The sequence below is a fragment of the Staurois parvus genome, unplaced genomic scaffold (assembly GCF_062004578.1).
Source record: "Staurois parvus isolate SC_StPar_1 unplaced genomic scaffold, SC_StPar_1.0 ptg000356l, whole genome shotgun sequence".
NCBI classification, from domain to species: Eukaryota; Metazoa; Chordata; class Amphibia; order Anura; family Ranidae; genus Staurois; species Staurois parvus.
This window is the reverse complement of record NW_028318152.1, coordinates 2,136,766-2,151,399: the sequence shown is the minus strand read 5'-3', so window position 1 is coordinate 2,151,399 and position 14,634 is coordinate 2,136,766. Positions and strand designations below refer to the sequence as shown.

Here is a 14,634-nt window from a genome sequence, read left to right as displayed (position 1 = left end):
GGTTTCTGTGATGTAAAAAAATGAGACAAAGATAAATTTCAGGAAGATACATTTCAGAACTTTTCCCACCTTTTAATGTGACCTATAAACTGTACAACTCAATTGAAAAACAAGCTGTATCCTTTTAGGGGAGGAAGTAAACATACAAAAACTAAAATAATGTGGTTGCATAAGTGTGCACACCCTTTTATAACTGGGATAGAGTGGCAAGACGGAAGCAGGGGCGGACTGACCATTTGGAAACTCGGGTACTGCTCGAGGGCCCGGGGTCAGTAGTGGGCCTCATGAGATGCCCCTGGTACTTTTTTCATAGGCTTTTTTGAGTTTGGGCAAGGACACAGGGGCCCCATGATCTCCTATTGGCCGGGGGCCCCATGAGTTGTCAGTCCGCCCCTGGACGGAAGCCTTTTCTTATGAAGAAAAACATCCAAGCCCGGCTAAATTTTGCAAAAACACATCTGAAGTCTCCCAAAAGCATGTGGGTGAATGTGTTATGGTCTGAGGAAACCAAGGTTGAACTTTTTGGCCATAATTCCAAAAGATATGTTTGGCGTAAAAACAACACTGCACATCACCAAAAGAACACCATACCCACAGTGAAGCATGGTGGTGGCAGCATCATGCTTTGGGACTGTTTTTTTCTTCAGTTGGAACTGGAGCCTTAGTGTAGAGGGAATTATGAATCGTTCCAAATACCAGTCATTATTGGCATAAAACCTTCAGGCTTCTGCTAGAAAACTGAACATGAAGAGGAACTTCACCTTTCAGCATGACAACAACATACATTCAAATCAACAAAGGAATAGCTTCACCAGAAGAAGATGCAAGTTTTGGAATGGCGCAGCCAGAGCAGAGACCTGAATCCGATCGAAAATCTGTGCGGTGATCTGAAGAGGGCTGTGCACAGGAGATGCCCGCTCAATCTAACAGATTTGGAGTGTTTTTGCAGGGAAGAGTAATACAAATATTGCCAAGTTAAGATGTGCCATGCTGATAGACTCATACCCAAAAAGACTGAGTGCTGGAATAAAATCAAAAGGTGCTTCAACAAAGTATTAGTTTAAGGGTGTGCACACTTATGCAACCATATTATATTAGTTTTTTATTTTTATTTCCCTCCTCCTAAAAGATTTCAGTTTGTTGTTCAACTGAGATGTACAGTTTATAGGTTACATTAAAGGTGGAAAATGTTCTGAAAAGATTTCTTTGTCTCATTTTTTGATATCACAGAAACCTGACATTTTAACAGGGGTGTTTAGACTTTTTATATCCACTGTAGGTGTTAGAAAGGTGGGGGGGGCAGTGTTAAGGCTAGTTAGATGTAATCTGGAGTTAAAAATGTGACATTGTTCAAAAGTAAGTGCCATGCAGCAATGTGGAAGGAGATTTATAACTCAATCATATTCTCTATCTCAAACATGAATCATTTGGGGTCCACTGTTCCTCCCTCTTACAGAGTGTTGCTGTTAGAGGGATTAAAAACTTGGTACCAAATAAAATCAGCGTCTTACACAAATTCCATCTAATAGGCATTTAGTCATTTTTATTTAACACAAAAGCAGATTTATTGGCATTTATAACTTCCAGCTTTGATATAAGAAAAGAAACTAAAAAATTATCTTCCATTAAAACTGATTTTTAAAATCTAAATTTCTCCGTCATAAACAAAAAATGTTTCTCTTTTCCAGGACGACAATGGCTGAAAACGCAGATATTGCTACTCTAGAAGAAAGTTTTAAGAAGTTTGCAATCTATGGAGATACAAAAGCTACAGGTCAAGAAATGACTGGGAAAAACTGGGCCAAACTTTGTAAAGAGTGCAAAGTTATTGATGGAAAAACTGTGACTGGCACTGATGTTGACATTGTGTTCTCTAAAGTTAAGTAAGTGAAGGCTTTATATGATATATTTGCATTTGATTTTGCATCCAGGGCTATAAAGATGACCTATCATCTACACATAACAGCTCATCAAATCTCAAATTAAAAGGATCCAGCAGGTTACTTAGCACGTGTTCAAAGGCAATGTCAGTATCCAGGACAGTTTATTAGAATGCGAGTAGAAGAGTTACGAGTTTATTATCATAGTGCATGCCTCTTTTATGAGAACCAAAACTGATATTAAAATATCCCAGCATGCACCACCTATCATATTTAAAGTGGTTTTAAAGGCATCAGGTTTTTTACTTTAATGCCATCTCTGCATTAAGGTAAAAAACCTTCCAATATCAGCTCCCCCCAGCCCCCCTACACACTTACCTGCCTCCTCTTTCAATCCAACGCTGTGCTCATCTGCAGCAGTACTCCTCTCTCTCCCTTTTCTCACTGGACAGAGAGGCAGCAGTGGGGGCCATAGGCTCCTGTTGCTGTCAATCATATCCTGTGTTTACAAAAACACAGAACTCTGTGTACAGGGAACAGCGATCTGACCGTTTCTTCTTCCTGCAAAGCAGGGGGGAAAAAACAGATAGTGAAATAAATGCATCACATATTACACATTGTTAGGCACACAGTTATCCCCTTGATTGTTCCTAGATGTTAATTTCGGCCCAGTCAGTGTCATTAATACAGTATCAGTGTACAGTATTGCCACTGATCACCATATTAGTGTCACTAGAAATGACCCTCCCAGATAGTGTCTTAGCGTCAGATTGCCCGCCACCCTATCATTGTCACACTGTAAGTCTCTGATCACTGCCATTATAGTATAGCGTCATAGCTGCGTAAATTCTAGTATACATACACCATAGTTTGTAGACAATATAACCTTTGTACAAACCAATTAATATACACTTATTGGGATTATATTTTCCAAAGATATGTAGCACAATGCATTTTGGCCTAAATTTATGAAGACATTTTTTGATTTTTTTTATTAGATATGCTTTATAATAGAAAGTGGAAAATGTGTTTTTTTTCCCAAAAGTTTCAGTTTTTATATCGTAAAAAATAAAAAACGCAGTGATCATATACCACCAAAAGAGAGCCCTATTTGTGTGAAAAAGATAATAAAAATGTAATCTGCGTACAGTGTTGCATGACCGCGCAATTGCCAGTTAAAGTAGAGCAGTGTTGATAAGCAAACAATTATCTGGTCATGAAGGGGTAAAACCTTCCAGAGGTCAAGTGGTCAAAGTGAAACTAAACTCAACCAATCAACATTACCAATCTTCACTATTTGTAATCCGTATTCTGCTAGCATTAGTAAGTAGATATGAAGGTATATTATATTTACTTGTTTTAAACTTTTTCTTCAGTTGCTTCCTGGTTTTTGGCCTAGGCCAAAATGCTGTCATACATCCCAGGAGTCTTCATGGGTATTTTTTTTTCATCTGGGGAGGTGAGGAGGGGCTTTGTTAGCTAAGCATAAGCACGCTATCCTGTCTCCATGCCTGAGCTAAAGGCAGATGGATTCCAGGAAGTAAATGCTACATTAATCATGTGCCCCTTAATCAAGATGGCCACAGCTAGTGACTAATCAACAAAATAAGGCATAGAGACATAGATGGATGGGTGAGTTTGCTTTGAATATTAAAACAAATTAAATAGCGTTTTCAGTTAGTGGTGCTCAGATACAGTTTAGATCTGCTTTAAACTTTGTATACATGTATCTTATTTTAGGTAAAGGATTCAGACTACTTAATAAAGTTAAATGTCATACAACATTTTAAGTATAAGTGGTCTACAGCTGCACTTCTCCCACAACTGTATTTCCTCTAAGTGACCCATGTTATGTATTAAATGCCTTACGGAGGGCTGACAGTTTTATTAATAGATAAACCCTATTAAGACCAAGCAACACGTTATACAAAAGGAGACAAGAAGATAATATTCCAAACAAAAATAAAATTCCAAAAAAAGATAAACATAACCAGAGACAAAAACTGAATATTGCATTCAGAACTGAGTGATAACTTATATTATATTTGCTCATATAAGAATAATTATTTTTGATGCAAAGGAAACATAGTATTCCATGCTGTACATGTGTACTGGGTTACAGGTCACAAAGCTCTTATTAACAAGTGCTTCTAAAAGGAACTTGATTATCTACAGGAACTTATGTCAGTCCTTTGACCCTTTTGGATATGAAAACTTAGTCAACCTGTCATAAACTTGAAATTCAAACACAGCATATGATGAAGAAATGCATAAGCAAAAGTTATCTTCAATAAACACGACTTGTCCAAAGATCCAGATGTCATCCAAAGTTATAAACGTCAACTTTTTCTTAAATAAAGGAATGCGCTAAAACCACAAACTATTCCTAATTTAGTGTAGAAACATTAGTTCCAAAGATATATATATCTATTCTCAATTAATATCAAAAAATATCAAAATTATGTGCAAAACTATTTTTTAGTGCATAAGTAATTTAAATAATTAAATTTGTGAATATAAACATTGTCCAATTCTGAATTTCTTCAAATGTCCAAACAAATCCTTTTCAAATTCAGGTGCTCTCAAAGAAATTGTGCCAAAATCCACCACCAAAGTAAAGTTGGGTAACTCACCAGAGCTCCATGCTGATCAATCTCTAGATCAGCAAAAAACGCTTTTTGCTCTGGGAGCAGATGCAATAAATCAACTTCTCAGGTGTGATGATCAATAGCTACACAATCATCCATACGGTAGGTATCCACCACTCAATATAACGGTTCCAGGAGCATTATATCACTCTCTCTTTTTATATCTCTCCATCGAGGTCATGTTTAGGAATGAAAGAAAAAATCATGGCGCAGCCAGTTTTTTTTATAAAAGTATCCAACAATTTAATAAAGATTTACACTCACAAAAAGGGTGTCTTCACCGACACCAGTATAACAGCATAAAACAGCAAATGGTATAACAGTCTCCTGTTCCCCGCATACTCACTACAGCGCTCGTGACTCAATCCTCTCCACAGACGTCAGCATCCAACAAGCCAAGCCCACTCCCTTTGCCCCACTCCCTCCTGCTGTCCCAGACTTGCAGTTGGTCATTGAGGCTATGCCCTATGGTAAATGATCAACAGTGAGGGTCAGGTGTGTCAAGCTTGACTCATATAGGAAGGGACAAGAATAATGAGTTTGAATTGTCTCAGTTTGTGACAGTTATACTACCTTTCTACTGCATGTCTAGTTAGAAGCTAGAAATAAGGATAGCTTCATACTGAGAACATGTATGTTCAAAATACAAATTATACAAATAAAGTGTTATTGCATTCCAGACAAAAGACGGCCAGAGTCATTACCTATGAAGAATTTAAGAAAGCACTTGAAGAGCTCTCATCAAAGAGATTTAAAGGAAAAAGTAAAGAGGAAGCCTATGAGTCAATCTGTAAACTTGTGTCCGGGAGAGAACCTGCTAGCATGGGAGTTACGGTATTAAGATTTACCATTTGTATTATCATCACTGTAAAACTCATAATATGCATTCTTTGTATCCTATCAGCATAGCATATGCAGTTAAGAGGCCATTAATACTGTGCTGATCTGTGCATTGATATTCAGAATGATAGGAGTAGAAAAAATGTCATATGTGAATTCACCAACACTATTATATTTATTGGTTTCTCCAAACTCTCATAGGAAGGTCCAAATGCCCTTATTTTTACCCACCTTGACCATCCATATCTTAAGATCAGCACCCAAAGCAAACATACTTGCTAGATCGTGTTTTAATTTTTAATGATTTGCCAAGGCATCACACAATTATATTAAAGCAATAGTCACTCAGCTTAAGGCTGAACTTAATCTGCCTATATCCCCCCATCCCAATTTACCTGTTATGCTGTGTTAAATTCAAACTACACCCTCACCTGCCCAGCAGACCCAGCATTGTCCTGCTGTGATCCTCTGTATCTGTGTCCTGCGTAATTGTCTAGGTCCTCTTCAGCTTGCAGCCAGCCCTTGATGACGAGACAGCTGCACCCCAACCCATTCTCTAAATGGGCTCCCACAGCCTTCTTGGAAATGTGAGCTTTACATGGGTCTGGAGAGGCATGGAGCAGGACATGTCATTTTGGCTTAGGCCACAATAGCAGTGGGAGGAGAAAGGGAGGGGGGGTCAAGACCAAAAAAAAGAAAATTCCCTAGTTTGCCAAGTACAACTTCCAAAATCATCCCACATTGGTGAAAGAGGGCCTCCTCTCAAAGTTTAGGGGTGCCACTGAACTTGCACATGATGGAGCACAGCAAAAAAGGGGGGACACATTAAATACCTTAGATGTACATATCTTCTTAACACTGCTAGTTTAACAAACCAGTCCCAAAAAGGTGTAGCTTTATAAATGACTGCAGTGTTTACCAAATATGGACAAATTTGGGATTTTGTTTTTTTGCCATGGTTTGGATTTTTTTTCAGGATTACAGTATAACCTGGTTATATAGATAGGCCTAATCTTGGCTATTGGTGTAAAAAAAAGGTTTTAGTTTCTAAGTGTAGCACCCTCCTAGAATAGGTGCTAGGATGTACGTAGTTAGATTCGTGTAGTTTGCTCATCTGCCTAACAGGGGAGCTAATAGGGAAATTTATCCTTAGCACTCAGCTTAACAGAGTTCTGCAGTCTATCAGTCAGGGCTGCTCGTGATGCTCTGGTGCTGTTTAAGTGTGCCTTCTCCTGCTTTCTGGAAACCACTAGAGCTTTCCAGAACATAGGTGGGTGCTAGGCAAATGAACAGCATAAATATGAATACAGCTCTGGCCAATTACAGGGGAGGGTGGCCCCCTTGCATGCTGGGAGTAGTTATTTTTATTTTGGGAGCACATGGGCTCAGTGTCCTTCCCAGAGTGGATAGCACCAAGCCAGGGTCGAGGCAGGCTTGCCTCCCCTGGCACCTACTGCCAAGAGGCCTCAGGTGGGAGACCTGAGGGCCTGAAACTGGAACTGACAAGTGGGCCTGGTTCTCCTAAAAGCTGACTGAGGGGGAGTCCACTGAAAATCCGTCTGGTATCACTGAGAGAGGATGTCAGTTGTTCTACAAGAGCCTGTGAGTACAGACATTGTGGGATCTCAGGGACCTTGTGCTGATAACCCCCCTCTGCTTTCCTATAGTCAGCTAAGGGCCCAGTTAAAGGAACTACTGGCTAGTGGTTCGAAGAGCTCTGTCTACCTGCCACTTACTGCTAGGAACTTTGCTCAAGCTTCTTTACTACTACACTGCCATTACAGGAGAAGTCTGCTATCTGCCCCCAGCAAGGGACTTCACCTAAGGCTCCATCTTAGAACAGCTAGTGTCCTCTAGTTTTGTGTAGGAGTTTCCTATCCAACCCCCTAATCGTATCCACGTTCCTCTAAAATAAAACTACAAAACAACTCCCCTAGACTGGTCTTTGACGCCAATGAGCTAAAAATGTATGCATCTAACTGTGGGAAAATATCTTGTGCCTGGCTGTCAGCTAGTAGTGGGCAATACTCGGGCAATACTCAAGCAGCTCCTATGGGGGTAGTGCTACATAAGTAATTTTCATTTTTCAGCTCAATTTTTTTCATAGTCTTAGATGGAGCGAGGAAGGGTTAGAAACTCTGTCAGGTGATTATGTTTGTCTGTGCCCCTCATTGGGGAGATTCAGTCTCTCTATTTGTTCTGCCAAACATTGTCTTTAAAAAAAATGATAGCAAATCCAGTAGGTAAGGGGAAATATTCCAGTGGGGACACTTGTTCTCATAACAACTTTAGGGAGATTTAATCTCACTTCCTGTTGTTTTTCCAATAGAAAGCGATGGGAAATCTTCCTGAAATTGCAAAAACAGCAAAAAAGAAACTCTAACACTACTCAAAACAAAAAAAAAAGTCTTAAAATATTCTCTGCTGCTTATTTTGCTGTGTTTCTGTTTTTTTTTTTTTTTCTGTAAAATGTACTCAATATCATACCATATAATTTATTTCCTTTCTATAGAAAGCTGCAGCAACTGGAGCTGTGGAACGTCTTACAGACACATCCAAATACACAGGATCCCACAAGGAACGCTTCGATGAGAGTGGAAAGGGAAAGGGTAAAGGTGGTCGAGAGAACCTTGTGGAAAACACTGGTTATGTAGGTGCATACAAACATGCTGGCACTTATGATGCCAAGGTAAAGAAATAGAGATTCCGCAAGAGGAGACATCCTACCTTAACTCCTGCATAGACATATTTGACCTCTTTGCTCCCAGTGGTGAAAAGCAGTCCACAGCGGTAGTGATGGTGATAATGGTTCTATCCTGGTCCCTTAAAGCACCAAAGGAGCTAGTGACAAGTGAATGATTTGTGAAGTAAAAAATATCCTTACCTTTTTATTTTGCTAATTCCAAAAACAAGAATGTGTTCAGATGACGTCATGCAAGTCGATACAATGGTTAGTTGGGTTTGAGGTACTGTATATGTATTGCTGTTTCTGAGTAGCAGCTGGCTATATTCACTGATCAATTATCACTTATTTATGTCTGAAAATTATCTGTTATAGCTATCTTGTTCTGTGATGCTTTCAAAGGCTCTTGACGTTTTTAAAGTAGGCACAAATATACAACAATACCAACAGTGCTGGGATATTGTGTGCAGATAAAGCAGCTGTATACCAATCCCTGAATGGGTAATTCTCCAACCACACTTTATGTTTTACAGCACTAATCTGCTTGCTTTTACTTTTGTCAACAGCACAATTAAGTCAAGGGGTATTGTGCATGTTTATGAAGAAAAAAAAATAAAATGTAAACCAGTACTCAATAAAGTGTCCATGCATTATAAGACTAGGTTCACACCTAAGCGCTTTGCTGTGTGTTTTGCATTTTACAGAAATGCACTACAGTCCATTTAACATGGTTTCCTATGGAAAACATACACGTCTTCACGTTTTCACCCAATGCAATTTTTGGAAAGGGTCAGGGACTTTTTTGAATGCAAAACGTTGCGTCTTGGTTCAATAGACTTCAATGGAGATGCTAAAGAAATACATGTAGTGTTTTTGATATGTTTTTGATGCATTTTGCGTTTTTAATATACCCAGCAACAAGTTGGCCTAAAAAATAAAGAAAACTGCGAAATGCATCAAAAACGCAAAATGCATCAAAAATACATATGCAAAAATGAAAAACTCACCGCAAAAAGCACTTCAGAAATAGATCAAACACAAACTGCATAGGTTCGAGCTAGGCCTAGCAGTCTTTCATATGTGCATAATAACCAATGACGTAGCGCAATAGCATTTTATGGCTTTGGCTATTAGGCACATTTGAAAGACTGTTTAATTGCATAGACACTTTATTGAGTACTGGTTTAAATGTTATTTGTTTCTAAGTAAGGACTACATTTTATAAAAACTGTAAAGGCCTGAAGTGAATATTTGGAGAAAAAAAAATTCCTTTTGTTGCAGACATCACCAGGTGTCTCTATAGGTTATTTGGGTGCCTGATTATCTGGGTGCTCTGATCTGTACATGGTGACCAGTTTCCATGGCCATTGACTCTCTAACTTCATGCACCTCACTACTGGCTTATCACTTCGATGGCCATCTAATAGTGAGGCACAGGAGGGTAAAAGGTTTGTGACCCTATGATCCCATAGCTTTCTGCACTTCCTGGGCTACACTAGAAAGAAATATACTCTGGATAAGATAAGTATTAATTCAGTTTTTTTTCTCCAAAGTTTCACTTTAGGTTGGTCAAAACTATAAGATGGTGACTGTTGTGTTATCTTTTGAATGATGTTTGCATAAATGTACCTATATTAAACAAGTATGCAAGTGTTAGTACTGTGAAGGTACCACCACCACTGGCATAATCTAAGAAAAACAACGGCAATTATCCAGGAAAATCCAGCCTCAGCGATCAGTTTTTTCTCCCAAGGTGGTCAGCCAGGACTGCAAAGGTTGTAATGTGCCCACAGGCATGCACTTATGTTGCAGTCTGAATATCATCAGCCAGATTGGTAATGATCATTACATTTTAGGCTTTGTCTATGCAAACATTTATAGACCGCTGTAGATGTAGAACTGAAGAGTTTATGGTCCCTGAATGCAAAAATGAGTGCAGTCTAATCTTCAGATGCAAGTAATACCATAATGGCACATTAAGAGTAGTACATACTAATCCAAAATTGTCCATGGTCATAAGAAATCCAGGGACTGCCACTGTCAACCTTCTTAGCTGAAAGCTATTGCCTGGCTTCCATGCTGATCCACTGGCTTAGTACTTGCCACTTAGCCATGTATGCATTTCAATGACTCAGAAACCACTGAAATCAGAGGATCCACATGTCATCTGGACAACACACATTTTCATAAAGGGGCTAGCAGTGGCTCCCAAGACAACTGTACTGATACTGTGGTGCCTGGGAATTTGAATAAAACACTTCATCAATTTAATTGAATAAAACAGGTTTGCTACATTGTTGGCTGATAATAACACACACAAATGTTCCATAAATGAGTGTATAAATGAACAGCAAATAGCATGCTATTTTATAAAACAGGATCCTCTTCTGGCTGCACAGCACAATGTTAGTATATACTCAATGAAAAAGGAAAAAAGGGAATGTTTTCTGTAGGCTGTTACATTAGCTTTAGTCACATATTGCCTCATGCCTTAAAATTCCCATTTCATTCTCTCACATTGTGGTGGAAGTTGAATACAAATCTGATTGGTTGCTATGGGACATACATTCAGAAATGGAAAACTTCATTGGAATTTAGATTGATGTACACTGAAGCTATGTTGTCCACAGCAACCAATTAACCCATTTCAATTCCATAAACTGCACTATAAAATGACTGGTGAGATCTCGTTCCTTTAAATACGGGCATTTCCTTATCCGGTTTTCAGAAGACAGCCCAAGTTTGTTTAGTAATCGATTCTAAGTAAATTGACTGAACATGACATAAAATGCAACTTTTTATTAGTTTTAAGCAGTTTTCAGATATTTTTTGCCATCAAATATATTACAAATTTTCACAAAAATCATTTGACAAATGACACACTTTTGAGATTTATAACTATTTCACTTGAATAAAAAAGGCACTATAAAATGACTGGTGAGATCTAGTTTCTTTAAATACGGGCATTTCCTTATCCGGTTTTCAGAAGACAGGCCAAGTTTGTTTATTAATCGATTCTAAGTAAATTGACTGAACATGCAATAAAATGCAACTTTTTATTAGTTTTAAGCAACTTTTTATTAGTTTTAAGCAGTTTTCAGATTTTTTTTGCCATCAAATGTATTACAAATTTTCACAAAAGTCATTTGACAAATGACACACTTTTGAGATTTATAACTATTTCACTTGAATAAAAAAGGCACACTTAATAAAGGAAAGGCCTATGTGTGAAAATTTGTATGATGACAAAATGCACTAATAATCTCCTGGCAATACATATGATGTTCTGCTGTTAGGTAATATTTGGTACCAGAAGGAATGATTCCAGTAGGGCATGAGGAATTGGAGGATGAAAGCAGCTAAAGTAGGGTATCACTCTCATGACCTTCGTTTGCATCAGAACTACTTCTTTAGCCACTCTGCAGGAAAATTGGAAGACCTCACACCAGCTATTTGCAACCTCTTTTTTAGTCATTTATAAAGCTGGTAAACAAGAGATGAATGGAGAACTGAAATGCTCTCTATGATTAAGTGCAGGTGAGCATGAAACACCTCCTAGTCCTCCATTCATCTCCAATGTATTGCTTTTATGAATGAATAAAAAAGAAAGAGGTTGGAAATAGCTGGTGGGTGGTCATCCAGTTTTCTTGTACAGTGGCTGTCCACAAAAAAGATGGACGGGCATCTGGCTACAGCGAGCAGGTGTGGGCCAGACTGACAAATTGTTTCTTTTGCTTCTCTCACCATTCTTGTGGAAATATAGGGCAAATGTAAAAATGAAAAGGAGCTTATTTGCATTTCAGATGCACCTAGTACTACATTCAGGATGATCCTAAAAGCATCTCAAACTGATCTCAAAAGCAAGCTCATCGACACAGCCCAAACCCGTCAACACAGACCTATTTAGATTTGGTTTTGCCCAACATGTGCTTACCTCCCAGCTTTATGATGATAAAGAGAGACACTTTTTAGCATACAGTATGTACGCAAAAGACACATCCCTGCCACGCCTGAGGTTAGATGGACCACAAAGATTAATATGCAGGAAATAATTAACTAAGCCACACAAGTGCTTTTTTTACCTCCTTTTTTTTTTTTTTTTTTGTATTTTTCGTTTTTGCTGGCTGTTCAAAATAACAAATGCAGTAATATAGAGGTTGGATGAAAAGTTTAGACCAACATAAGACTTTTGGTAGGAAAATAGTACGTTTAGTATACAGATGTACACATCAAACTTAAAAGGATAGCTGAGGCTACACAAGGGGCAGAGGATTTGGTCTCAAAAGAGGGACAGTCCTTTCAAATGAGGGACACTTGAGAGCTATTCATGTGTGTGTTCAGTAGGTCATTTGTCTGGTATTCACCGTGTACTAAATTTCACAAACTCCCCTTTAGAATTGGCCACAGTTATATATTTGGTATCATAGAAAAACTGGAAGAAAAGAGAAGTGAAATTGCTTCCCACTAAAGCCAACCAGATGCTTGCTTTCATTACTGATCTATTCTATAAAAATGCCTTTTATTGTAACATATAATATTTTAATTCTGTGTTAGCACAACAAACTAATAGTATATATTATTTTACACAAGTTGGTTGAATTATTAAAGGTAAGGTTGCACTATGCATGGGAATTTTCCCCGGAGCTTAGTGAATAAGCTGCAGCTCTGCTGACTTCCATCATCCAATCATGTGCAAGGAAAAAACACTTTGTTTTCCTTGCATGTGATTGGGTATGTGATTTCCCACATTCACTAAGCTGTGCCAAAAGTTTACTTTGAAAGTGCAACTTCCCTTGCAAAGTGAACAACCCATTTGCTTTTAGTAAATCAACCCCTATATGTTTAGTGCTAGCTAATTAAAATAAAAGAGCCATATTGTGTCATTTCAGATGCACAGTTTACTTCCTTTGTTACCAGTTTAGTGAATTATACCATGTTAGGTATTGATAACATTGTTACAGATGATTATATAATCTGTCCTTGCTATGCAGTGAGTTAACTAATGAAACTCTTGGTTGTATATTACACTGTTCCAAAATTGAATGGTTATTGTATAAAATATCTTTCTGTCTATAAATAAATAAATATATATGTATGTATGAAATATTCTTTCTCTGCAATAAATTCATCATTTTGTACACCAGTGTGATTTTATGTTCATAAACATAATATATATGCATAGTAAGACTTTGGTAATACTAACATCCTTCAATGTTAAACGTACATGTAGCATGGTAAAGAGATGCACCCAGGTTTGTAACTTGTTCTGGCTGCATTGTGCTGATACAGACAGATATCTCAAAATCATGGTATTTGGCAGTGTAGGGGTTAAGATTTGAGGATATGCAAGCGTTGCCATGTAACCCTGTGTTTTGGTAACAAAAACATAAAGATTGTTGCTACCAGGTGTTTTCAATGTTTTTGAGTGTGTTTTGGTTACCATGACAAAAAAGTCTCAACTCCACTAACCATGACCCTGAATTGACAGGCCTTCATCATACTCATGTCCCAAACCCTGAGTTATCCATGCCCCACCCTGCATGAGGGATGTTCTGTCTGTCATTTTGTAGGACAGAGTTTGAAGAAGGATTCTGCTATTGAAATCTAATCTAAAGTAGATGTAAACCCAAAAACTCAATTCTCATATGGGCTTTTAGCAAGTTAAAGGATAAGTTCACCTTTTATTAAAGAAAAAATAATAAATAAATGCACATCTTTTTGCAGGTAAAAAAATATGCATGTAGTATTTTTCCCACTGCAGCCTGTAAGACATTTCACCCACGATCAGCAGAAAGCAGGTGCAATGTCAGGATCTGCAGACTGTCAGTCAGCTGTCTATCTGTATATCCTGTGTGGGCAGACAGTCACTGAACTACAGAAAGAATCCAAGAACCAATCGAGCACCAGCCACCTTGCAGTTCATTGAGAACTACAAGCCATCTGCTTCAATGGCTGACGTTACTTGTTCATTCATTCACAGAACTCTGAATGAATGGCATGGTCATGTAGGTGGAGCCCTGCACAGCTGCTCTGTTGTTTAATCACTTACCCTCCAAAGGATTTACCCCACTTCCTGACCAGGCCATTCTTTGCGATATGGTGCTGCGTTACTTTGACAATTGCGCAGTCATGCAACACTGCACCCAAATTAAATTTATGTCTTTTTTTTTTTCCCCACAAATGGAGCTTTCTTTTGGTGGTGTTTGATTGCCTCTGCGGTTTTTAATTTTTTGTGCTATTAACCAAAAAAAGGCTGACAACTTTGAAAAAAAAAACTATTTTTGACTTTTCTACTACATGTCTGCTAAAAAACAAAAACCCCAATACGTGTAAATGAATTGGTTTACATGAAAGTTATAGCATCTACAAATGGCGGTATATACTGGATTTTTTTTATACTAGTAATGGCGGCGTTCAGCGATTTATAGCAAGACTGCAGTCCTGACACTGGGGGGGAAATGACTTGGTGTCACTGACATCCCCAGTGACACTAATACAGTGATCAGTGCTAATAAAAAGCACTGACACTGTACTAATGACACTGGGCAGAAAGGGGTTAACATCTTGGGCGATCAAAGGGTTA

General features: G+C 38.2%; 1 protein-coding gene across 2 annotated transcripts in view; it reads left to right on the top strand.

Moving 5' to 3' along the window:
• The window catches only part of TPPP3 (tubulin polymerization promoting protein family member 3), a 51,439-nt gene extending 38,250 nt beyond the window's left edge, over positions 1-13,189 (top strand). For both annotated transcript variants that reach the window (XM_089684778.1, XM_089684777.1), the window contains 3 exons: positions 1,689-1,883; positions 5,209-5,362; positions 7,881-13,189. In XM_089684778.1, coding sequence (XP_089540904.1) covers positions 1,696-1,883; positions 5,209-5,362; positions 7,881-8,069 — 531 coding nt within the window. In that variant the 5' untranslated portion in view covers positions 1,689-1,695 and the 3' untranslated portion in view covers positions 8,070-13,189. The remainder of the gene's footprint in view (positions 1-1,688; positions 1,884-5,208; positions 5,363-7,880) is intronic.
• Positions 13,190-14,634: the final 1,445 nt, after the last annotated feature.